General features: G+C 53.9%; 9 protein-coding genes across 9 annotated transcripts; 3 read left to right on the forward strand and 6 right to left on the reverse strand.

Annotated features, from left to right (window-relative positions):
- Positions 1–486: 486 nt before the first annotated feature.
- GMORB2_5180 (cytochrome c oxidase assembly factor 5) lies at positions 487–985 on the forward strand (the record flags this gene model as incomplete). Its single annotated transcript, XM_035467154.1, has 2 exons — positions 487–511; positions 585–985. The coding sequence occupies 2 exons, from the start codon at positions 487–489 to the stop codon at positions 983–985; spliced, it is 426 nt and encodes a 141-aa protein (XP_035323166.1).
- A 2,095-nt stretch (positions 986–3,080) lies between these two features.
- Positions 3,081–3,440, forward strand: GMORB2_5181 (uncharacterized protein; the record flags this gene model as incomplete). The annotated part of the gene is made up of 1 exon (XM_035467155.1): positions 3,081–3,440. The coding sequence occupies one exon, from the start codon at positions 3,081–3,083 to the stop codon at positions 3,438–3,440; it is 360 nt and encodes a 119-aa protein (XP_035323167.1).
- A 901-nt stretch (positions 3,441–4,341) lies between these two features.
- GMORB2_5182 (uncharacterized protein) lies at positions 4,342–4,756 on the reverse strand (the record flags this gene model as incomplete). The annotated part of the gene is made up of 2 exons (XM_035467156.1): positions 4,342–4,452; positions 4,514–4,756. The coding sequence occupies 2 exons, from the start codon at positions 4,754–4,756 to the stop codon at positions 4,342–4,344; spliced, it is 354 nt and encodes a 117-aa protein (XP_035323168.1).
- A 275-nt stretch (positions 4,757–5,031) lies between these two features.
- On the reverse strand, positions 5,032–6,579 carry GMORB2_5183 (uncharacterized protein; the record flags this gene model as incomplete). Its single annotated transcript, XM_035467157.1, has 1 exon — positions 5,032–6,579. The coding sequence occupies one exon, from the start codon at positions 6,577–6,579 to the stop codon at positions 5,032–5,034; it is 1,548 nt and encodes a 515-aa protein (XP_035323169.1).
- Positions 6,580–10,856: 4,277 nt separating this feature from the next.
- On the forward strand, positions 10,857–11,975 carry GMORB2_5184 (Calcineurin-like phosphoesterase; the record flags this gene model as incomplete). The annotated part of the gene is made up of 1 exon (XM_035467158.1): positions 10,857–11,975. The coding sequence occupies one exon, from the start codon at positions 10,857–10,859 to the stop codon at positions 11,973–11,975; it is 1,119 nt and encodes a 372-aa protein (XP_035323170.1).
- Positions 11,976–12,832: 857 nt separating this feature from the next.
- Positions 12,833–13,217, reverse strand: GMORB2_5185 (Glycosyl hydrolase family 71; the record flags this gene model as incomplete). Its single annotated transcript, XM_035467159.1, has 2 exons — positions 12,833–12,959; positions 13,030–13,217. The coding sequence occupies 2 exons, from the start codon at positions 13,215–13,217 to the stop codon at positions 12,833–12,835; spliced, it is 315 nt and encodes a 104-aa protein (XP_035323171.1).
- Positions 13,218–14,620: 1,403 nt separating this feature from the next.
- GMORB2_5186 (Major Facilitator Superfamily) lies at positions 14,621–16,277 on the reverse strand (the record flags this gene model as incomplete). Its single annotated transcript, XM_035467160.1, has 3 exons — positions 14,621–15,316; positions 15,410–15,811; positions 15,987–16,277. The coding sequence occupies 3 exons, from the start codon at positions 16,275–16,277 to the stop codon at positions 14,621–14,623; spliced, it is 1,389 nt and encodes a 462-aa protein (XP_035323172.1).
- Positions 16,278–17,247: 970 nt separating this feature from the next.
- GMORB2_5187 (transaldolase) lies at positions 17,248–18,851 on the reverse strand (the record flags this gene model as incomplete). Its single annotated transcript, XM_035467161.1, has 5 exons — positions 17,248–17,484; positions 17,590–17,973; positions 18,050–18,333; positions 18,533–18,551; positions 18,813–18,851. 5 exons carry the CDS (start codon positions 18,849–18,851, stop codon positions 17,248–17,250), a joined length of 963 nt encoding a protein of 320 aa, XP_035323173.1.
- A 2,034-nt stretch (positions 18,852–20,885) lies between these two features.
- On the reverse strand, positions 20,886–23,546 carry GMORB2_5188 (uncharacterized protein; the record flags this gene model as incomplete). The annotated part of the gene is made up of 1 exon (XM_035467162.1): positions 20,886–23,546. One exon carries the CDS (start codon positions 23,544–23,546, stop codon positions 20,886–20,888), a length of 2,661 nt encoding a protein of 886 aa, XP_035323174.1.
- Positions 23,547–23,991: the final 445 nt, after the last annotated feature.

The raw sequence follows: 23,991 nt of genomic DNA on the forward strand, positions 1-23,991 counted from the left end.
TTCGTTATCTCTTTCTCTCCCTTTCCCCTCTTGGTTGATGGCATCAGAAGGAGGGAGGCTAGAAGAGTCGGAGGGGGGTGAGAAGGTGAGAAGGTAGATTGATGTCACATGCTTACGAGACTCCGAATTACTACTAGCCTCTATGTGGAGCCTCTATGTGGAGCCTCTACGTGGAGCCTCTACGTGGAGGTAATGATACTCCGTACCGTCGCCGTACTCGTAAGTCAAACATCTTATTGACTGTTTATTTTTTATTTTATTTTCTTCAAGCCACGATTTTGTTGATTTCCACAACAGCCACACTTGATCTACGCCACTGAAGCCTTGTAGACTTTCCTTGTCTTTTCTTTTCTTTTGCTGACCAATTACGCTCGTCAGAAAAATCGGCTGAGGATTGATTTCCCGCGTGGTCCCTTACCCAGCTTCGACGATTGATTATATTGCCAACCAGCATTGATCTGTCCGTCGCCTGTCCTCCTCCCCAAGATGCCCAGCTCATGTCAGGAATTGCGTAGGTCATTTCTTTTTCTTCCTCCCCATCGTTCGCCTACCCCCAATGCGTATGTGTCTGACATCGAGACTAGGCGACGCGCTGGCTGCGTGCCTCCAGCAATCCGACTGCGTCATGGTGCACCGCAACTCGGCGGCCGACTGCCTCCGCGAACCCCTGGTCGACACGCTGCCCCTCGAGTGCCGGCAGCTCAAGAAGGGTTACGGCGAGTGCAAGCGCGGGCTGGTGGACATGCGCAAGCGGTTCCGAGGAAACATGCCTGTCACGTACCGGGCGCTCGAGTCGACCGAGGGCGCCGCCGGCAAGGGATACCAGCTCTACGCCGGCAAGGCGGCCTTCGCCGGCGGCGTCAAGGAGACGAGCGGCAACGAGCCCATACCCAAGGACTGGAGGGATATTGAGAATGAGAACTACCAGGCCGAGCTTATGCGGCAGCAGCAGGCGCAGCAACAGCAACAGAATGGCTCAAAGTGAAGATGAGACTCTATGGGTGCAGTGCTGTACGTGTGGCATGGAGTTGGCGTTGGGTTGTCTTAAATATGTTGTTTTCCATCTTGCATAGCTTTTTTCCCTCTTCTCTTCTGGCCCTTTTTTCTTTTCTTTTCGTGGCCTGCCGTGGACGAGACCATATCTGTAGGATATATCACATGTACAATTTACTCTGGAATATAGTGGAAAGAACGAGATGTTGACTGTACGAGTATAATAATTGACATGACTACTGATAGGCGCCTCGCGAAAGTCCCGTGCCGAAGCTGGATACAGGAATTGGGAAGAAGGTGAGAGAAGAAAGCAGAGAGAGGTCTAGGCATGAATACGTATCGAGCCGAGGCTGAGAATGCCGAGTTGCTTGAACCAAGTTGCTTGAGCCCTCCTTTTCTGGGTTGTGCTGATACGACCATCGGACATGGTCGTCACCAGCGTAGTATATACCCTCTGGGAGGGGGTCCGGAGAATTTGGTAATACCACTCACTGTCTGTCTGACCTGCGCCTACCGTCTAGACCGTCGTATCAACGTTGGGGCCTTGGTAATGAGCCCGCGGACTCTCTTGGGACGATGTGTAAGATGGAGCCGGCTATGACAACCACGGGCATCGTGCTTCCCACGTCCCATACTGCCAGTGGAAGCCATTTTCTCATTCAAACCCTTTTTTTTTTTTTTTTGCATCGCAATGCGCAGCGAACAGGATACAGTCACCATACAGACGAAGCGAGGTAAGGCGAGGCAACCCCAGACCCATTCAGTCTCGTCCCGGAGCATATAGCATATCCCGATGCCAACAGTGACACACTGCGCAAGGATAGTGAGCCCGATAACTGAGCGCAGAAGGTATATCCTGCCATGGACAGGAACAGTGGGATGGACGGAAAAGGCGTGTTTATGGGGTTAGCAGTGTAGATGTTTTGTAGGGAGAGGGAGAACTCACATCGGCGAACATGGTGAGACAGGCCATTGTGATGAGAGGTAGCTCTGTGAGACTCGTCGGTTACCGATGCAGCATATGCAGACGGTGCCTCTTCTTGGGAGCTGGAGGCTCTTGTACCTATCGACTAACATGTCATCGGTCCTACGTCTTGTCATCAGGTGGCTTAGTCCCGAGGGTAGGCAATTTAACGTGATCAAGGTATCACTATATCTAGCTGAGCCTGTGATCCCGTCGCCTCTTGTGATGTTTTGTTCCCCCTCGCCATCCGGCAGTCCCTCCCAGACTCCAGCCCCTGATAGCAAGGCCGCAACTGCCGTTGCCACTACCACCGTTTAGAGCTCAAGCCCTCGATCCCACCAGCCTGTATGTCCCAGAGTCGGGTAGAGGTTGTGGTCAAGATCCGGCACGTGAATCTTTGTTACTAGCGTCCTCGTAGAGCTCGGAGCGGAACTGACGCGTCAACTCCCGGGGGTTTGCGGCCATGTGAGAACGAGCTCGACATTTTGACAGTCATCCCCACTGGTAAGCGGTTACACTTCTTGAGCAGATAACACGCAAATCTCTCCTAAGGACATTAAGGCTGGCTTGGCGGTGGCATCCGTGCCGCTGTACAATGGTCATGTTGACTTATGCTCGCTGCCCGAGAAAGGGGTGGCCAAGTTGATGACTATCAGTGGGACGGTAGTCTACGAAACCGCTGTCCTCTATCGCATACAGCGGCCACGTGTTCCCTGCTTCTTGATTGAATACGAGCTCCTTAGGTTGCCCCTCTCCAGCTGAAAGAAGGCCGTCAAGGGGGACTCGCAGTGCATAAGATTACTCGTAGATGTTGCCGTTTCTATCACCGTAGTACCAGCTACGAGTACTGGTCTGTCGATCTACTTATACACATCCCTTAGGCTCCATCCTCGTCCAGGACACGGTCCACTTTGAACGGCGCTTCCTGTGACGCAAGGTCGAGTCAGGCCGCATATCCATCAACCATTCGCGCGACTGATACCAGAGGGCCCGCGAAGACTACGGCCACCTGTCCCCCCTCTGCATGCGCCCCCCCCCCCCCCCCCCCCCCCCCCCCCCCCCCCGCCGGCTTTGAGTCCATCCTATGTGAGGCCCTCTCGCACCTCATCCAGCCGGCACACCCATGCTTGAGACGCTGCACAACGGCCAGGAGCACCTCATAAAGCTGCGCATGGACATTCTCGACGCTGTTAACCTCGACATCTGCGTGCACCTATACGACGACCTCGAGGGCGACCCCGCCTTTGCCAGTCAGGGCACCATGGCTGCCAACGACGACGCCTCATCGTCATTCTCTAAGGTGCCCTCGCGCACTCTCAGCTCGGCCAACTTCTATGACAACGGCGTCGCGCAACAAGGCCCGCAACCTGTGCATGTTGCTGACTCATCTTCTGTACATGGCGGTGGCGGCGGCTGCGTATCCCAAGGAGCGCTGGCAGGCGCCGTTACCGGTCCTGGCGGTGCAGATCTTCCGCTACGTTAACCACGCGCCCGCCAGTCTCTTGCCCGACATTGAGAGCAAGAGGGTGTGCGCCTACCACTCGGCCTCATTCCTCGACGCCGAGCAGGCACTACATGCCCGCATCGTGGACCAACTGACGGCTCAAGTCCGCGAGTTCAAGGACCTCTCGGGCCTGGGGCTCTTCACGTCCGCGTCGGAGCGCAGGCTGCGCCCCGAAAGCCAGACCCCAAGACTTTTACGAGTACCTGCGCGATGGGGCCGACGATGCCGCCAGCGATGGCATGGTCACCCGTCTCGCGCACTATATACACTTGCCTATACTTGTCATCAATTTCTTGTTTGCTTCCGTCGAATATCAGCTTGCTTACTACCTGCTTCTATCCCTCCTCTTTCTTGAATATACTTGTCATAGTATATCATCACATAACCTAGGTAAGCGGGACTCGACCATAAAACTATCGAATCCAGCACTACACAATAAATGAAGATAAGAACCTTAACACTACATGACACCTAACCTACCTTTACATGTAAGTTAGTTGTGTTTATAGTGCTCGTTCTTACATGAGCATCACGTTATTCGATGATCTCTCGATATCTCCTCACCGACTGACAACCTCGCCATTCCACTTACACGGTCTTGCTCTTGTGTCGATCCGGACGTTCATAGTGTCAGGTCCGACACCGTCCCTGCCAAATCACCACACGGGACGAGCTCTGCTCTCCCGACTAATACAACGACGGAAAAGGTATGACAATACTCCCGTTCTTCTCGTACGCCCTTCCTCCTCCGCCCCATGGAGATTTGCCCCCTGTATCTTTCGAGCTGCGTTGTCGCTTCCAACCGGTGCACGCGCTTCTAGCTACCCGGGTTTCTCCCTCACTTCGATCAGAAGCAGTATTGGTCACACCATCGCGTCAACTAGAAGGCTGGCGATGAAAGCGTCTGATCGTCGTGCGTTTTGTAGCAGTCTGGAGGGGCTTTCAGCACGCTCGCCGTCGTCCCATGCTCTCCGTCTCGCTTTGATGCGGCCTATAGGCACGTCAGAGCAGTGGGAGCTTCCGAAACTCGTTGCCGGGCTTGCCTTGCTGACCGGACTAAGGGCCTTGGACCCGTTGACGGAGGCGTGGTCGAAATCAATCTTCATAACAAGTTGTAGCTCGCGGTTCCAGGTCAAGTTGCCGTTACTTATATCGTCTCGATCGACAAGGCCGTGGGCTTTAAGCTCTTGAAGAGTGCGCTCTGACTCGCGCTCGAGGTCAACACGGCCTATCTTGGCGACTTGCTGGGCGGCTCGGGTGTGTAGTCCTAGACCCGCATACGACATTAGAAGCATGTGTGTTATAAGTGTGCCGTTCGTTGTGGGATATGGTAGGAGTAGCGGCATCATGCCGAGGCATACTGGGATCGTTAATCCCTGCTGCTCTATAAGACCCTTATACACGTCGACCTCGCGTAGTAGCCGATAGCTATTCCACTCCCCATTCCCTTAGCTACAAACGTATATCCATACCCCGTGACGGTTATCTTGAAAAGACAGCCGATCGCACCTACTAGACCTCGCTCTAGTAAGCAGTCGCAGTCCTGCTCGGCGTTAGATAGGAGCTGTAGCTATATAAGCTCGCAGAGCTCGTTAGGTGTCAATGCGTGCTTGATTGACGGCCGCCAGGACTTAGAATCGCGCCGTGCTGCTTGTATGTGCAGTAGGAGGTTAGGACAACCGGCATCCATCTCTTCGCCGTGTATAAGGCCACGTAGGCATCCCTGGGTGCAAAAGGGCCGTATAGGACGGGACGTCGAGGGGTCGCGCTGGCTAGGCAGCGTCGGTCTTCTTGGCTTGTGTCCTTTAACGTCCCACCTCTGCAGGCCGAGTTTTCCTGGTGGCTGGGGCTGCGTGAGTTTAAGTCGATGCCCTCCTCGTTTTCTCTTCACCCCCGCATGCCTCTGGGAGCCATCAGCGTCCGACGCGTTCCATTGCTTCTTGAGCGGCGAGCTACGTCGGCGACGTCCTCTAGCTGGAATGTCCATGTTGCTTGATGTAGAGCGTGCGTCGTCGTCGTCATCCCCGGGGTCATCGTCATCAGTGCTATCTCGGTCACTGTCGTCACGGTGATATCGCTTACGCGACACCAAGCTGCCTCCCGGGCTCGAGGCTGCCGTGCTAGAAGCCGGTAGTTGAGGGAAACGAGTTAGCTGGGAAAGATTAAAGTCACGCTGACGCACTCGGCTAGGCGTCGTTTCTAGGGCCATGAGAGTGATGGACGAGAGCATCGACACAGCAAGACGGGCCCTCTTATCATCCGATAGCTGCCTATCATCCTCTGCCCCGGTAGGAGTAGTGGCATACTGGGGGAAGAGACATGCGTGATAAAGAGTAGTCGGGTCTTCAGGCCGCACCCGTAGGAAGGAGAGCGTTTCGCCAGTGGCCATATATTCGAATTCCACGCCTGAGGAGACCATATAGTGGAATGCTTGGGTTAGTGCGCGGGCGTAAAAGACCTGGCCAGGGACGCTCTCCACTCGGCGGGTTTCTTCCTGCTCATCCCCTGTCTCTCGTTTAGAGGCAACGTGGGCTAAGTGCACTATAAAGTCTTCGGGCATCGAACCGTCGACGTAGCTTTGCATAGTTGCTGCACGTAGACGGTGGAGGGCCTTGTGCTCTGCTAGACTGATGCGGCGGACATTGTGTAAGAGGCCACTAGCTAGAAACTCCTCGTCGAATGTATATGGTTCGTTATCCGGATCGCCCACGTCTCCAGCCGAGGCTATGGTGTCGGTTGCAAGCACATAGCAATCAGGCTGTGTCTTGGGTGGCGGCCTGGCGGCAGCCTGAGCCCCGGGCTCGTCGCTGTCTCCGCCTGGGGTAGGCGTCTGTACTGAACGCTTTGCCCAGCCAGACGTACAGTTGTCAAAGAAGACCTTCTTCTGCTGACCACTGGCTTCGAGGTAGGCGTTGAGGATCCTGCGAGTGGGTATCTGAAGGGTCTTGTGGATGAACTGAGATGTCTTCGTCTCATTCAAAAACGACTCTAACCCTAGAAACTCTAGGGGGAGTTCATCCTCAATCTCCCCAGCTATAGCGCGCGTGTTAATGACAGACGGGAAGACACGACGATGGCCAAGGACGTCCTGAATGCGGGAAAATGATTGCCGACACATGTCGTCAAAATCGGTCCATATACGCATCTTATGCGGGTAATATTTCCCTACAATGCTTGTTCGGCCAGATGTTATTGCCTTAGACCTCTCGCCCTCCGATAGCGTCTGGGGTCTAAACTTTTGTAGGGAAGGAGCCAGGCATCTGAGGCTAAAGTTGAGGTTGTGGACGCACTGGATATATCCATGGAGATCTTGGTCTTGATGCTGTCAGCAGAGGAGCTTATCAGAGGGGCTTGGTAGAGGGGCGAGTTCTGGGAACCGTACCGAGCTGCACGGTGTCTCTTTCTCTTAGTTCTTCCTGGAGCGCGAGGACGGCGGCTTCTGCATCACGCCGTTGTTGCTGCTCTTCCTCTCGGCGCCGCTCTGCATCTTTTTGGCCTGCACTGCATCCTCAAGAAGTTGTTTCAGCCTTTTCAATTCCTCATCCCGTGGGTCTTGGGACATGGTTGATCAACTACCGTCGAGAGAAGCGGTAGGTTGCGAAAGGTACTCCGTAGAGGGTTTACGATTATGGCAAGATTGACATGCGTGAGGATAATAGCCCCCCCCCGCCCCCCAACTCGTAGTTGCCGAGATGGATGCAACTTATTCCGGTCCCCGTATCTCATGCGCCAATCAGACAGTCAGACTAAAGCCACACCCAGGAGCAAGGCGAGATTAGTGACTGGTGCCAATCTGCGTGGGCATGTTTAAACGGGCCAGCCATTTCACGACCCAAGTTCGTGCATAACATTACTAACCATAGCACTCGGCCACGCTTTGGGACACACCAGTCACCAATCTCGCCGCCTCCGCGATCCGTCCCTTTCTTTGCCTTTTCTTCTAGGCGAGAGACACTTTAGAACAGAGAAGTCCTGAGTCCGTAGCAAGTCGCCTCTCGGTACAGGGTACTCTGGTTGATGTCAGGGATGGTGGAAAGTGAGTGGTTGTGTGACCTTGTGTCAAGACGATCTGTTGGCTCTATCATCTATGCAACGCACCATCCCACGCACAGTAGATCTCCTTGGGGATGCTGACGACGTAGATGTCTACGCCCAGTTCGCCTGCAACTGACAGGCTGAAGCTGGTCTTTCCGGTTCCGGGTGGGTCATGTAGAAGGTAAACTCGTTTGTAATATGGAATCGAACCTTCGGCATACCGGCGTCTGGTCTGAGGGCGTAGGAAGTCTTTCGGGATCACTCACGAGGGGGCTCCTTTTGCTTTGCGTCAAGAATAACGGTAGACAGGGGCCGCGTATCTCCTGTTTTTTTCTTTCTTTCTTCCAGCGATCATCGCAATGTTCGTCATGGCTCACCATTCTGGTTGCGAGAGACAAGAATTCTTGTGCTCCCTTGTCCAGGGGGGCGGTCGGCACATAGCTGTCCTTGGCTAGGCGGGCAAAGGAAGATACCCCGCGTTCTATCAAGAGTCAACGCCTCTATCATCTTAGCCGAGCCAATCTCGAAGAGTACTTGGCCCTCGCATCGCCCTCGTGGTTCCTGCTGGCGACGACACACGATGGCCCGTAGACGTGAATACAGTGGTCTCTGCCTACTGGTACGTCCTGTGTGGATGAATGTGTGTCTTAGTGCTTGATTGATCGTTCAAAAGGAACGGAAATCCATCTATGAGGCTATTTACAGATGTGAGCGTGGCAGCAGCCTCTGTCTGCTTAGTCATACAATCTCGGGTACCACCCCCTACGTGGTGTAGGTTATGACAGGGTTGATGGCAGATCTTTTCAAGTACCCGCGTTCATTCAGCATGGGTGCTAGGAACCGACCCAAGGACTGCCATTTTCAGGGCATTTGTCTACAAAGACACGTGACGTGATTGTTAACCGAAATGGCCATGGATTGGTAGTTCTGAACAGGGGCATAGAGGAAAAGAAAAGGTCGCGCATTCTATCATCGAGGTGAACTCCAACAGTGCAAAGGTCTTGACGGCCTTTCCATGGGCGGGCAGGCAGCGCACGAGTCACATCACTACCGATACTCCCCGCAAGCAGCACAGGCACAGGGTATGACGGGTGACGTCGCAGCCCATAATCGATGCCACAGGATCATGAAGGGAGCTGGACAGAGGCTCCATGGAGCGCAACTAAGACGGTGCAATCAGTACAGATTAGATAATACCATCACATCTAGAGCCACAAAGGTGGGGTTGGGCGTTTCGCCACGGTGGTGGCACGTGATTGGAAATTGGAGGAATCAGAAAGCAGGATCCCCGGCTGCGACATACGAAATACGTTTTACTGTTATTACATGTAACATTTCAGATGTCGGCTCTCCGGCACGGCGGCAACAGGGAAGGAGAAGGGACTCAAGGGAGGCATGCGGTCGGGATAAGAGTGCCGATGACGAGCCCGGTTTGGCCCTAAGAAGTCTTGGCCACAGTTCGATGGTACTAGTTGTATATTACGGAGTACTAGCAGCAGCAGTAGCAGCTGCTAACACTTGGCAAGTCTATCAGCATCTTCAATAGACGACAGTAGAGAAACGAGGAGAAACAGAGACGAAAGGGGAGCAAGTATGGGAGTGACTCGAGACCCCGTGTTGCAGCACAAGTATATAGTACGGGTACTCCTTGCTCTGTAATCAATAGTCACTCTGTGCTCGTACAGACTACGCACTCACTCTGTAGCGAATACGTAGGCAGCGGTGCCGTGTGCCGAGATCCCTTGACGAGATCCGTAACGACGGTTGCAGGGTAGCAGAACCGAGAGGTCCGAGCCAATTAATGGAGATTGACCCCTAACTTGTCAAACTTGGTTCTTAAGTAGTCAAACTGTCCCCGACTATCCACTGTCATCAATTGTCATATGATTTATATGTGCGTGTGTGTGTGTGTGTGTTTGTGTGTGTAAGGTTGAGAAGTAAAAAAGAAAAAAGAAAAAAAAGAGAGAGGCAAAAAACACCAGATGAAGAATCACTGACGCAAACAGATAATAGGAGATTGCCAAAGGCTGACGCAAGTGGCCACGCCTTCAGTGTCCCGAACTACAAAACTATACGTAACTAACGTCGCGGCACAGACTGAGTTCCCGTATTGGAAATTGCATGGCGCTTGGTGCCGTTTTACCGTATCGGGCTTAACATCAGCCATATCCTTGGTCACCTTTCTTCAACGCCCAATAGGAGTGGCAACCCCTTGGGGATTATGCCTCGTCAACTCTGTATTACGACGACTTGCATGCGGACTTAGTGTATTGATACATACAGGAATAGAGGTACGGATACATGCAGTAGTAATACAGATACTAACACTGCTAAGACTGTCATACAGCGTATTCTTCCTTTACCTGCCGTATCATGTACTACCGCCTTGTAGCCAGTGCAACCAACGAAGCAGCAATATAGATAGATACCCCATTGTTACTAATGTATGTACGTTAGACCGTTGGCTGCCATCGACCCATACGTAGTAAGCCGATATCGAATGCTAATACTAGACAGGTACATACGATTACGGTGTATACGTTTGGTATTATTATTATATATACAGTGGTTCGTATGCGACACTGGGCCACGCGTTAAATCCGCCAGCACCCAATTTTGTTTGTTGCTCTCACCACTCTGCACAACTTCCGGTCGCGTGCCCCCCCCCATCTTCCTCCTTTCTTTTCTTTTTCTTGTCTCAGTTTTTGATTCGTACTGAGTGGAGAAAAAGAAGAAGAAGAAGAAGAAGAAGAAGAAGGATGAAATACACAACATCTCTCGTCTCTTCTTTACATCCAAGACACGCTTGCACAACGGTTTGATCTTTGGTCCCCAACCCCAACCCCAGCCTAGCTTCCTTTCACCTTCCAAGGCTTCTTCAATTGTCGCACCGTCGTCATCACTCTCCGTCATAGTCACCACCACCACCCACGCTATGATAAAGTGACGAAACTCTGCAAAAAAACGTCACTGTAAATACAACAACAGCTCGAGTTTGCCACGGGGATCTGCCCCCCCCCCCCTCCCCTCCTAATCTTTTCCTTCCCTCCTCTCCCGTTCCTCCTCGCTGCACACACAGCACACACACATACACACAAAAGAATGATATTCGGCACAATATCCTCGGCGCAAAGACGCCTTCTCGTCTTCGCCGCCACCTTCTTCTTCCTAGGAAGCGTATACTACTGCACATACCGGCTCGTATCGGCCTCCTTCTCGCGGCAATCCGTCGGCTCCAGCAGCAATGGCGGGAACTCACCACTATCGTGGTCCTCTGGCAGCGACGACGACGACGACGACGACCGAGGACCCCCTATAACATCTTACCACGACGTCAAGCTCAACCATGCCGACCTACCGATGGTGTACGACCTGAGCGGGCGCCCTGCCCTGGACGACCTGGTGACCACCCAAGCCCTGCGGGGTGAGTACGTGCCCACCGAGACCAACGGCCACCGCCTGATCGTCGTGAGCGACATCCACGGCATGGACGAGGCGCTGTCCGCCCTGCTACAGAGCGTGGGGTACTCTGGCCCCGGAGGGAAGGACCACATAGTTGCCACGGGCGACGTGGTAGGCAAGGGCCCGGACTCGGCCGCCGTCGTGGACCGCCTCATGAGTCTCAACGCCACGGTCGTCCGCGGCAATCACGAGGACCGCCTCCTCCTCACCCACCGCGAGGCCGAGTCCCGCCGCGGCGTCGCCGCCGACATAGACGCCCAGCAGGGCTCCCTGGCTGCCGCCGCCCACCGCGGCCAGTCCGACTACGTCGAGCTCGCCCGCACCCTCTCCCCCGACCAGCTCGACTGGCTCGACAGCCTGCCCGTCATCCTCACCATAGAGCCCCTCAGGCTCGCCGTCGTCCACGCCGGCCTCCTCCCCGGGACCCCCCTCGAGCTCCAGGATCCGGCCGCCGTAATGAACATGCGCACCGTCAGCTACCCGCGTGTCAACCTGCGCTCCAAGGCGGGCGAACACCCCGCCGTCCTGCCCAGGTTCGACTCCGTCGCCGACCCCGAGGCCGGCATTGCCACAGCCAGGAAGGACTCTCCTCCCACCGCAACTGCCGTCGACGCTGTACCCTCCGACGAGCCTACCCTAGAATCCCTCCAGGAGATGGTCGACGGCGCGGAGGACGAGGTGTCGCCCACCGCCCCCGAGGATGACGAAAACTACATCGACACCTCGGAGATCACGTACGATCGTCAGGTCGCCATCCCGTCCGACAGCGCCCACGGCGAGAAGTGGGCCGAGGCCTGGACCGCCTACCAGAAGCGTCTCCCCCGCGAGGACCGCCTGTCCGTCATCTACGGCCACGATTCTAGGACCGGCTACGTCGAGACCGACTACACAATCGGTATCGACTCGGGATGCGTCAAGGGTGGCAGCCTGAGCGCCCTCATTGTCGAGGCTGACCCCTTCGGCAAGGGCTTCAAGCATACCGTCCTCCAGGTCGAGTGCACGAAACCTTCTCCCTGAAACTATCGGCAGAAGGAAGGAGGAGGAAGAAAAGACGAGCTTATATCCTATTCCTATTTTCTTTGTTTTCACATGGTCCCGCCCTTTTAGCTTTGCCTTTCGCTCAGCATCTGGTCTTTGATTTCTTGGAGCGGCCTTCTTGCAACGGCTTTATTGGGATGATACTCTTCTGCTTTTTTTTTGGGGGTCTTTTTTATATACAGGGGGGATGGGCGTTAGCATGCCTAGCATATTTGTATCACCATGACATTACCACAAAAATCATCTCTTGTATCTTTATACCTCTATTCTTACATATATACAACATCTCACGATGATTATCCAAACAACGGTTTGACTAGATCCGCCTCAATACTCGCCGGCTTCTCGAGCCATTGTGCTTGTCCGTCTCTACCAGCTCTCGCAGATAGCGTCAGCATTGTCCTCGGTGAGACGGAGCACCTGGTAATTGCTGTTGTGAATACCGTTGGGGCAAATCGTCGGAGACACACATGCCGCTAGAGGCTGTCATGACGACGTTGCCCGAGGGATCCATGACGAGGACACGCTGGCCCCATCTGTTATGGGTGGCAATAGAGGGTGGGCTCCGGGTTCGAGTTGGCCTCAGTCCACGACGAGCCAATGCAGTGCGACTCGGGACCGTCGTTCCACGGTCGTATCTAGGCCAACGTCGCGCGTGGAAGGCGTGCCGCTGTTGCCGCCGTTTCCAGGCCAGGAACCCTCCCAACTAAAGGACACCGTCAACGACGGGACCCAGGTAGTCTCACCAGCCATCAGCCCCATCGTAGTAGCCGTCGGTGCCGTCAAAGTCGGGCGCGAAGTACAGGTCATTGCCCAGGTTATTCCTCCAGGTTGCTTCACCGGTCACTATCGAAGCCGCCGGAAGAGAAGGTGCTGATCAGGGCCTTGCCGTCCACCTTGTAGTAGGACGAGCTGGCCTTGTCCTTGCCCCAGGTCCACTGGTAGTCGTCGGAGCCGTTGAAGCTTTCGCCAGCACCAGAAATTGCCTTCGGAGGCGAGCAGATCCATGGAGATGAAAAGCTTGGACCCTGACAACCCAGGGTGGGTGAAGAGGTGGTCCGGCGACCCCGTCACCATGTCAAGAGCGGCATCACTGAGCTCGAGGACAAAGGCATTTATGCTGAGGTTCTTGGCATCGTCAATGTCCTGTTGAGCGTGCCCAGGGAAGTCAGAGTGGTGTCTATGAGTTGGAAGGTGTTGGATAGACACGCATCCTATCATCTTTGGTATAGTAATGTCTAGGAGACGCAGCCGCCTAGTTTTCTGTCCTTGATACGCTAGGAACCGAGTCCGCGATTCAGATTTGGCGGATGGTGGGGAGAGCTCAATATATTGACATGAAGGACATGGTAGTGATGAGGTAGGTCACATGACAGGCACGCACTCTTCCTGTCTTATTCGCGTTGGAACTTGAACGATGAAGGTTGGATCTTGTAAGGAAGAAAAATGATGAGGGATCGTAAGTTGAACCGCATTCTCTCTGTCAAACGGTAGAAGTCGCGGTAGACGATCATTGCTGCTTTGTTCCTGGCGGTCAGCCGTCATCGCCAACTTGTGACCATCCTTCCATGCCTCCTTCCCGATTGACCAAAATCAGACCGAGACAAGACTTGATTCTTGATTCTTCACACGGGAATAACCCCTGACCATGATAGTGGCAATAATGGCAGTTATGGGTATTGCTACTATTGCTATCGCTATTTTGACTGAAATGTTGAATGGGTGATACGATGACTCGCACGCAGTACTCCTACTAGTAGCAGCATTAGCAACAGTAGATAAACACCGTAGGCTTCCTTCCCTTTAGTAATGGCTCTTCGCATCATACATATATGATTAATACTGCATGAACGCGCCTTACGGCGGCACTCGCCCAACCGTGGCCGTCTTGTTAGTCTTGCACCGTATTCGACGTCACATGTCCACTTCCTCTGAGCATAAGAATGAGGAAGAGAGGAGAAAAGATAAGGAGGGGGGGACAAAAAGAAAGGAAACCACTGTTTCTCCGTTACGGGGAATCGAACCCCGGTCTTCACGGTGAAAACGTGAAATGCTAGCCGCTACACCATAACGGAGGTACCGTGCGTCGGGTCTTGGGTACCAGCGCGGCGTGGGGGAGAAAGAGTTGCTGTCTTGCCATAGTAATGATACCACGAGGGCATCAAGAACAAGCACAGCATGGATGAAGCAGGCAACAGGCAGTTCGGTAAGTGAAGAAGAGAACAAGGAAAAAGCATAGGGTTCTTATCAGTCATCTTTAAATCGAATCAGTACATGTACACAGCTACGTTGCCACCAAGCTCTTAGACGTAGGCCAATGGTCGGAATTCGACTAGCCTTTCGAAGGGATCCGGTCTCTACGCCGTTGAGTGAGAATAGCCACCACTCGTCGTGGAAAATTATGTCATTTTCACATAGAATGTACATAGATACATTTCACGTAAATACCATGCCATATCTCTACATCAAGAGAAACCCAGCGATATCTATTTCCCTTCTTGTCTTTTTCTTATTACGCCGTATACAGCGAAATGCATTGTAGTATATATATGGTACTCTTGTGCCCGGCGACCCGCCTCCTTCCACTGAACAAGACAGATCTGGCCCCAGCAGCACAAGGCACACTAATCCCTCTTCTTCCCGATCCTGGGCAGACAAAGCCAGACACCGAGCAGCATGGCTAAAAACGCCAGAATAATCGGCTGCAAGATCTGCACCCCCCTAGCCTGAGCAATGGCACCGACAGCAAACGGCAGAACCGCGGCGCCGCTGCCCCCAAACGCCGCCGCGAACCCGATAGTGCTGACGTGGAGATGCCTGGGCAGCAGCTTGGTGATGATGACCACGACGGCCGGGAACAGCGGCCCCAGGAAGAAGCCCTGCAGCGCGACCGCAACGGCCGACACGGTGAACCGCGGCACGAGCCAGAAGACCAGTTCGAGAGCCATGGTGGCGGGGAGGTACATGGCTACGGCGACCTTGACGCCCAGGGTGGGCGTCACGAACCCTAGCACGGCGCGGCCGACCGTCAGACCGAGCCAGAATCCGACAGAGGTCATGCCCGCCGGGAACGCCTCGGCTTTGCGCACGCGCATCATGAACTGCACCACCCAGCCGCCCAGGGACACCTCCACACCCACGTAGCCGAGGAGAAACAGGGCGCTGAGCCAGGTGACGCGCGCGTAGGGCATCCGGAACAGCGCCTCCCTCATGCCCGCGCTGTCCTCGCTGCTGGCCCGCATCTTGCGGCGGTACGCTTCGGGGCTGTCGTGCCAGAAGGCCCATGTGCAGCTCACCAGCTCGACAGCAGACATGCTAATCTGTTGTGTTTTTTTTGTTCATTTTTTGAAGAAAAAAAATGTCAACCCGGGCAAGTCACACAGAGGAGTCGTCAAGGTCAAAGGTGGAAATACCATGATGTAGTAGAACTTGTACCAGGGTAGGCCAGCCCGGGCAATCATGCTCGTCGCAATAAGCGGACTCGTGGTGCCGCCGATGCCGTAGAAGGCGTGTAGTAGGCCGAGAACCTCGTTGGCCCTGTCCAGGCTGCCCACCCACGCGTTCCACGCCGCGTCGGATACGCCGTTCCCAAACCCTGCCAGGGCGTAGGCGATCACCAACGCTGGGTAAGCGGGGTGCTGGGAGATGATGACGTAGGCGACGAAGTGGCAGAGGCCGCACGATACGCCGATGCCGCGCTGTCCGATGCGCACGTGGAGCGTGTTGTTGAGGCTGGCCGCGAGGATGTACCCGACAAATGGGGAGAGGAAGATGAGCGAGACGACGACGTAGCTAAGGTCGTAATACGATTCGAGCTACTGAGTGTTAGCAGGCTCCCGCGGCTCTGACTGGTGGTTGGGATGGCGTACATATGGGACCAATGCCTGTGAAACATCCAATCGTCGGATTGAGATCGATTGCTGCTCCTCATCGAGAAGAAGATGAGAGAAGAGAGGGAGAGGGAGAGAGAAGAGGTGCTGGGCGACTTACACCGTAGGCGGCATCATTGGCCCCGGTAACCAACAGACTCCAAAACGTCGCACCCGTCTTGAATATGTTTTGACGGGGATACTTCCACGTCTCGACTAGGTCGACGGGAGCTGTGTGTTCGGCAATGTCTTTGAGCCCTACAACGCCGATGTTGCTATTGTCGTTGTCGTTGGACCCAAGACGTCGTATTTCGTTACTGAAACGGCGAGACCCTGTTCCCCCGACCACAGCCGCCGGCAGCTGTCGAAGCTCAACGGAGCTGCCAATGGTGGCCGTGGAGGACTGAGCCATGAGTGAATGTTTCGGGAAGTGTCAAGAATATACCATGAGACTCAATGTATTAAATGTACACCAAGAAGGAAGGGTAAGAATAACAAATTACGATGGATCAGATTTCACCAAAAACGAAAAAAAAGAAAGCACGGCCTAGATACAGCTTAACTAGGCTATCCTCTGCGATGCGGACGACGTTCGATTACCTGTAAGCGGGGATGTCGGTAAATCTTCGTCTCAACAGAAGATGCCCGTGGCGTAACAACGTAGTGAGGCTGGTGAAGTTGGTGGGGAGGTCGGGAGATATGGGACATAATACCCCGGGCCGGTAGAAGATTTAACCGACGCATCTCCATGGTTTTTACTTCATTGTATAAAGTACGAGTAACCCTTTAAAGACCGATCCTTGGACATGTCAGGTGTAAGGGTTGTTTGTGCGGGAGGTTGCAGAATGCGGTGTGGCTGATGCTGCCTTGGGGGTGCGGACTAAGGCTTGAAAAGGAGTTTGTAGGATGTGTGTCGCGATGATCGTAGGTTTTGCTTGGTAGGGTTCGTAAGGATGCCCAGGGTGGACCCGGATTGCCAATTGGCAACACCATTTTGAGGAATCAAGTATCTGACTTGTAAGGCCGTAATATGTCGCAAAAAAACATTGCATGCATCACATCAAGGGTCTCGGGTCTAGCCCGTAATAGTCATCTTGTCATTCAGCACCACCTATGAGGGTCCTTCTATAAATAGACAATTTTGTTCCACAGTAGCTCAACCAAGCTGCCCCTCGTCCGAGATCGTTCGACAAAGAAAGGAGGGGTAGGGAGTCGCATGTGTTGGTAACGAAAAGAAATAATAATTTTTAAAAAAAAGAGCGAATGACCAAGTCATATATGACTTGGTACGAAATATGTGTGGTATGTTTTTATTATATTTTGCTGTTATCTTTTTTTTTTCTTTTGACATGTTGTCTCAAAACATGTCGCGCATTGTGCACTTAAGCAGTGATCTTCTGCTTAAGGATAGCCTTGAGGGTCTCGGCGTCGGCAGCGAACTTGCTGATACCCTCACGGAGCTTCTCGACGGCCATCTGGTCCTCGTTGAAGTCGAAGCGGAACAGGGCCTCGTCGTTGATGTACGACTTCCTGGGAATGTCTAGGGAGGCGGCCTGGGAAGCGTCGAGCTTCTTGGGGACGGCCTCGGTGGAGTTGACGAGCTCCTCGAGCAGGTTAGGCTATTGAAAAATAAATATTAGTTTACATTCTAAGAAATTTCACGTTCGTGTACGGTTCATAACCAGGACAAGACACGACAGATGGAATGAGGGAAGTAAACGTACCGAGATGGTCAGGTAGTCGCAGCCGGCGAGCTCGGTGATCTCGCCAATGTTACGGAAAGAGGCACCCATAACAATGGTCTTGTAGCCGTACTTCTTGTAGTAGTTGAAGATGGACTTGACAGAGGACACACCAGGGTCCTCCTCCTTGGAGTACTCCTTCTTGGTCGAGGCCTTGAACCAGTCAAGGATGCGGCCGACGAAGGGAGAGATGAGGTAGGCGCCAGCCTCGGCGGCAGTGATAGCCTGGGTGGGGGAGAACATGAGGGTGAGGTTGGTGTTGATGCCGTGGTCGCGCTGGAGGATCTCGGCAGCCTTGATGCCCTCCCAGGTGGAGGCAATCTTGATCAGGATACGGTCCTTGGAGATGCCCTCATCAGCGTAGAGCTGTTTTGGGGGGGGAATTGATGTCAGTCCTGCGGATGTGCATTATCACGTGATTGATGGGGGGGGGGTAACGCACCTTGATGATGCGGAGAGCCTTGTCGACCGAGGCCTTGGTGTCGAAGGAGAAGCGGGCATCGACCTCAGTAGAGACCTTGCCGGGGATGATCTTGAGGATCTCCTTTCCGAACTCGACGAGGAGACGGTCGAGGGCAGCATCGACCTGGGCGTCGGCGTCGCCACCCTGGGTCTTGGCCCAGGAGGTGGCACCGTCGATGAGCTTGGCGTACTCGGCCTTCTTGGAGGCAGCCAGGATCAGGGAAGGGTTGGTGGTGGCATCCTGGGGCTTGTACTTTCCAATGGCTGTTGCGAGGGGTTAGCTTGGCTGTCAATCAAAGAACAAGTGGTACGCTAGGCTTGGTGAGGTCGAGGGCAGAGGTGAAGAGTAGTGTGGTTGTTATCTTGATTGGGTGGGGGGTACTGACTGGCAAAGTCACCTGTGAGACGGAGCAGGTTAGCAAAATGTCATGAGACGAGTATGAGGGTTGTTGAGGGAATTTACCAGAATCGGCGACGACGGTCTATTCAAGCAGGAAAACCCACGACGTCAGTATCCTCTTCTTCTCAATGAACCAGCTGAAGTCAAGGAGATCCCCCCTCCATCCAAGGGAGTCTACGAGGGTCACGAAGAGTGCGATTCTTGGTGATCCGGAAACGCCGGAACGGGAGGGGAGAGTCCGCGAGAGCTTTCACCACCCCGAGCTCTCCTCTTGCCCCTCCTCTCCCGGGAACCAAGGAGGGGCAGTAGCAGCAGTAGTGGGGGAAGGGGATCATGAACATACCGTGCCGGAGGCCTTGAGCTGGTCAAGAGAAGTCGACATGTTGACTGATGTGGAAGTAATTTTAACGGTATTGGAGAAGAAAAAGTGAGAGAGAGAATTGGAGTTGTGATGATGACGGAGGAGGAAAGGAAGAGGGAAGGGAGACGTATATGGCGTAACAGAAGAGTATTATTTGTCTCGTCATTGCCCCTCCATCGCCGTCACGCTCCCACATGGAGCACTGTATTCCGGTGCGGGGCATCCGAGCCCATTAGGTCATAGTAGTACGTGCTGTGGCGACCGATCAACGCAGACCCGTTGTGCGGTTAATTCGCATAACGGGGTGTAGAAGTTATGTAATCAGCGCTAACAGTTGGTGCTGAAGATATCTAGGAAGTAATATTACTAATAACCTTAAATTGCCATCCCTCTTGTTATAATAACAATCATAGGTACGACTAACTCCCTTTCCAATAACCTATTACTAGAGGCTCTATACGACTCGCGAAAGGCCCTTATATACTGGCGATTAACGAATGAGCTAGGCCTCGGTGCTACGCATTTATAACCAAAGAAGAAAGCGTCCTGTGACTGCTATACGGGAATACGGAAGATCGCCCGGTTTAGAGAGGTACTTGTATGTATACATACATAAAATGCATATAATACATGGCGAAATAGTTGCTCGTTACTTATATAGTCTACACACTCCGTTATGTACATAACCGCATGACGGAGAGTGCGCTAATCGGTCGCCGAGTGCTGCGTGTCTGCTCTACTCTTTCTTTCTCCCTTCTAATTTCACTCCATGTACCTTTTCCTCTCACACTAACAGAGAGTGTCCTCTTCATCCCCATGAATCTCGCCAATGACATGTTCTGACCCCCCCGTCCTCACCCTGTCAGGCACGCGCACTTGTTGAAGCAGACTTTGGCGGCGACTGCGGCTACGGAGTATTCTTGCGGGCCCATGGAAGTAGTAGCAGTAGTAGCAACAGACCACTACTATCACTCTGCATATACATTGAAGCTATTATTATCATCACTACGACTGTTCACCCATCAGCCATGATGTACCACGCCATTGGCGATAATCGCGGTATAATTGACCTCCTCTTCCCTTGTTTTACCGTCTTGTGCCCCTCCCCCGCTTTCACGTCGGTCGGGACTCGCGCCGTATACATGTATTTATATGACACCACTTGGCGCCCTCCCGCCACTCTACGCGTCGCGGAACCTACGGACAACGGGGGAATGACGAGGAAAGAGACATATCACCACAGGTGCTCCAATGCTACCTAATGCTACTACCAGTTACAGACTACAGATTATAGTACTCCATAAAGACCTGTATATGTACGTTGCCCCGCCACCCGACAGTCCCGTAAATGTCGTATAGATGGAATCCCGCGTCCCACACTACGGAGTACCACGGTCCATTGCCACGGTCCACGGCTCACGGTTCTACGAGAATGGAGTAACACTACGGATTACGGCCTACCACTACGGAGTAATGATACTCCGTACTCGTACAGTATCAACAGGATGAGGATATCGTAACAGGTGATATTGCCATGTTGCCATTGTCTCAACTCACCTTGATGACCGCCCTACTAGTCAGGATATCTCCTCTGATCTGTACAGATTACAATACTACTCGTACAAGCATTGTTGTACCCTAAAGCCAGCTTGGCAATCATGCGAGACCAACGTCATTGTCGCATCTCTTCTTGTATCTTCTCTTGCATCCGCGGCACACACATGTAATGATACTACTCAAAGTCACTCAATGTAGTCAGTAATATCGAGATCTCCGGCTACTTGAACTGCAAAGTCTCGCCACTCAGCCTTGCCAACCAAAACCATCAACCTCACTATGATATCAGCCAAGGGAACAAATGTAGCCATTAAAAGAGCTCTATTATCTTAGGCGCGTCTTTTATCGTGTCGCCTCCTAATGCTAGTGATGGTGAATTCAAAAAGGGCGCCGACTCTTATTATATGTATGTATGTTTTTATGCATCCATCTCTGTCCATGCTTTTCTTTTTTTTTCCGTCCCTACCCATTTTGGTACCTCATGCTTTCCCTCGTCCCTTAGTCCTCGGTAATGTCTCCGTACTCCCACATGCCAAGACGATCCTTTTTGGCCTGCGCCTCAACGTCGCGCAGGTGCTTGAGCTGCCCCTCAAACGCCTTGCTGCGCTCCCACGCCTTGAGTTTCTTAGGCACCATGCCGTAGCCGGCGGCGACGACCTCCTTATTGATCGACTCGTTCGGCCCGGGCAGACCGGTGCTGCCGGTGACGTCGAACAGAGTGATGTAGCTCAGGTTCTCCTTGTTGTCGACAAAGTCGAAGCTGCCTACTAGTCGTCTGCCCTCGGTCAGCTCGGCTAGGAAGCTGATGGCGTCGTTGAAGTAGTCGGCCCCCGTGGGGAGTTGGACTAGCGATAGCGACGCGTCGATGGCCTGCGGCTTGAGCCTCTGGATGCCAAATTGGGACTGCTCTAGGCGGCGCAGTTTCGACCAAGCAATCTTCTCGCTGTTACCGTAGTCGACGTACACAACCTCTGACTGCTTAGTCGTGCGGTCGTTTCCACGGACGCGGGCGCGGTACCATTCGCCGTCGAGCGAGAACTGCGCTGACACAAGTTCCCCGGTCTTGGGGGCTTCCTGGAGAGGCTGCTTGTTCTTGGGGTCCAGGTGGAACTTGCGGAACTCACGCATCAGGGTCTCCAGCGAAGCCGTGCCAGCGCCAATCTCCTGTATCTTGAGTCTTCCGTTCCCATCGATATTGGTCACCACAACGTCCCTGTAGTCGACAGGTCTCTTCTCCAGGTTGGCCGCCGTCTCGTCAGCAGTCTCTATAGGCTCCTCCTCGACCTCCTGCTCCTCGTCCTGAGACGGGTCCCAGTCCTTCCACAGGTTTTTGCGTCCCTCCTTGCCACGCTTCTCCGCCGCAAAGAGCTCGGCCGAGTTGCCCGACTTTTCGGCGGAGAAGGCGTGTACCGACGCCAGGCCCTCCTCCACCAGAACCTTGGCAAAGTTGTCACGATTGATGTAGAGGGCGCCGATGAAGCTACCCGTCTTGTCCATGTCGTAGATGTCCACCTCGCAGTCACGCTGGTTGCACCGGCGATTAGCAAGGTCGAGGGCTTCCTTGCCAAAGGGTTCGCCACCCTCACCATCGGCACGGGGGGCGCGGGGAGCACGGATGCCACCTAGAACCATAGTGAGCTTGACATTCTCGCGCGGGATCAGAATGGTGAAGCGGGAGCCGGCCTTGCAGAAGTCAACGATGGCGGGCACCTTCTTCTGGCGCTGGAGGGTGGCGAGCATGATCTTGGCCTTTTGGGCATTCTCCGAGAGGTCGGTGTACTGCCTCGCCTTCTGGGGCTTCCCGGACCAGAACCCCTTCTTCTCTTCCTTGGCCTTCTCCTGGGCCTCCAGGAGCTCGTCGTAATTGGGAGCCCTATCTGTGTCATCCTTCTTGTGGCGGATGACGGTTCCCAAACCAGCCTCGACCAGCATGAGACCCACGTTCTTGCCCTTCTCCGTGACGGTAGCCACCTCCTTGGGCTCAAACCCATCCGAGGCGGGCTTGCTTCCGTCGATAGCCACCTTGACTTGCTTGCCAATGAGCTTCTGACGCACAAATTCCTTGGCCTCGTCACGGAAGGGAGCCTCGGATGGCTCGCCGGCGCGCGGGCCTCTGATACTGCTGAAGCTGATGCGCTTCTCGCCCGTGCCGGCCTTGTTCCTCACAAGAATGGTGTCGGCTCCGATGATTTTGTAGACAACCATGTCGTGCTTGCCAGGGTCAGCCTTGGCGACGTGGCTCTTGTGCAAGCGTAGCTTCTTCGACTGGGCCTCTTTCTCGGCATCTCGGAGAGCTGCCATGCGGCCTCCCAGAAGCCTCGAGTGGAAGTCGTTGCACCTGGCCAGTCCCTCCTGAAGAAGGAAGACGGCAATGTTCTTGTCTCCGATGGGGTGGATGAGGGTCGCTACGAGCTGACCCTGAGGCGTGAGATCGACAATCTCGACCTTGATCTTCCGCTGGAGGAGCCTAGTTTCCACAAATGTCTTGGCCTCATTCGCATGCTCCTCTGCGGGCTGCACAGTACCGTTCGGCAGCGTACGCTCAGTGGTCGGAGTCCTGATGCCGGCAATGACCGTCATGGGGTTGGCGTGCTTCTTCTCCGATAGGAGGAGCCTGATGATCAGCCTGTCACCGGAGATGACGCGCTCAACAATGCCATCGACCGTCTTGCCTTTCCATGTGTTGAGGAACTCGGGGTCGCTGATGTCCTTTTGCACCTCGATGACGCCGCCAACACCGGCCCAGAGACCTTTGGACTCGCTTCTGGCAGCGGCTTCGAGGCTGCGGAGCTTCTCCACCAACTCTACAGACCCCTCCGAGTCCTCCCTGCGGCCGGCATCCTCACGGACCTTGAGCCAGCCAGCCTTGACGAGCTCGTCAGGGAAGCTGGGCCCATCATTGAGCTGGGCGGTGCCGTATTCCCGCCCAGAGGGGACGGTGTACAGCGTGGTGCACTTGACCGGCTTACCAATGACGAGGCTGCGTAGATGCTCGCGCGACTGGAAGGCGAAGGGCTCATCTCCGTCACGCTTCAAGTGCGGACTGTCGACATAGGCGAGCGTAAAGGTCCGTTCGGCAGAGGGGTTAGCGGCGCTCGAGAGGATCAAGGTGTCTCCACTAAGAACGCTCTTGACAATGCCAAAAAACGGCTTCGACATTGTGAATCGTAAACACGTAAGGAGACTATTACAGATCGTTAACCATGTTAGCATACGGCTACACACAGATACACACACCCGTGACCGCTTCTTCTTTGGTGACGGACAGCAGAGTTTCCAAGGGGAGAACCTACCTACCACAACAAGGAAGGGGGATATCCAAAAAGAAAAAAGGGAGAGGGGGCGGGAGGAAGGTCGTTCAAACTTTCCAGAAAGAAAAAGAAATCCAGGCTCTCTAGTCGGCAATTGACATAAAACCAAGGAGAAGTAGGTGATGGATTTGGGTTAAATGAAGATGCAGCGAGTGATCGTGTGTCGATGCCTCGACTGATGCAAGGTGTCCCAAACTGGTTCCCCAGCCAGGGTTAAGCTGTGGAGACCCGGGACCTTGCTTGTGTGGCAGCTGCTTAAGAAACTCGCGGAACCATAGAGGCTTAGAGCTCCC

This window comes from Geosmithia morbida, assembly GCF_012550715.1.
Source record: "Geosmithia morbida isolate 1262 chromosome Unknown scaffold_3, whole genome shotgun sequence".
Classification (NCBI taxonomy): Eukaryota; Fungi; Ascomycota; class Sordariomycetes; order Hypocreales; family Bionectriaceae; genus Geosmithia; species Geosmithia morbida.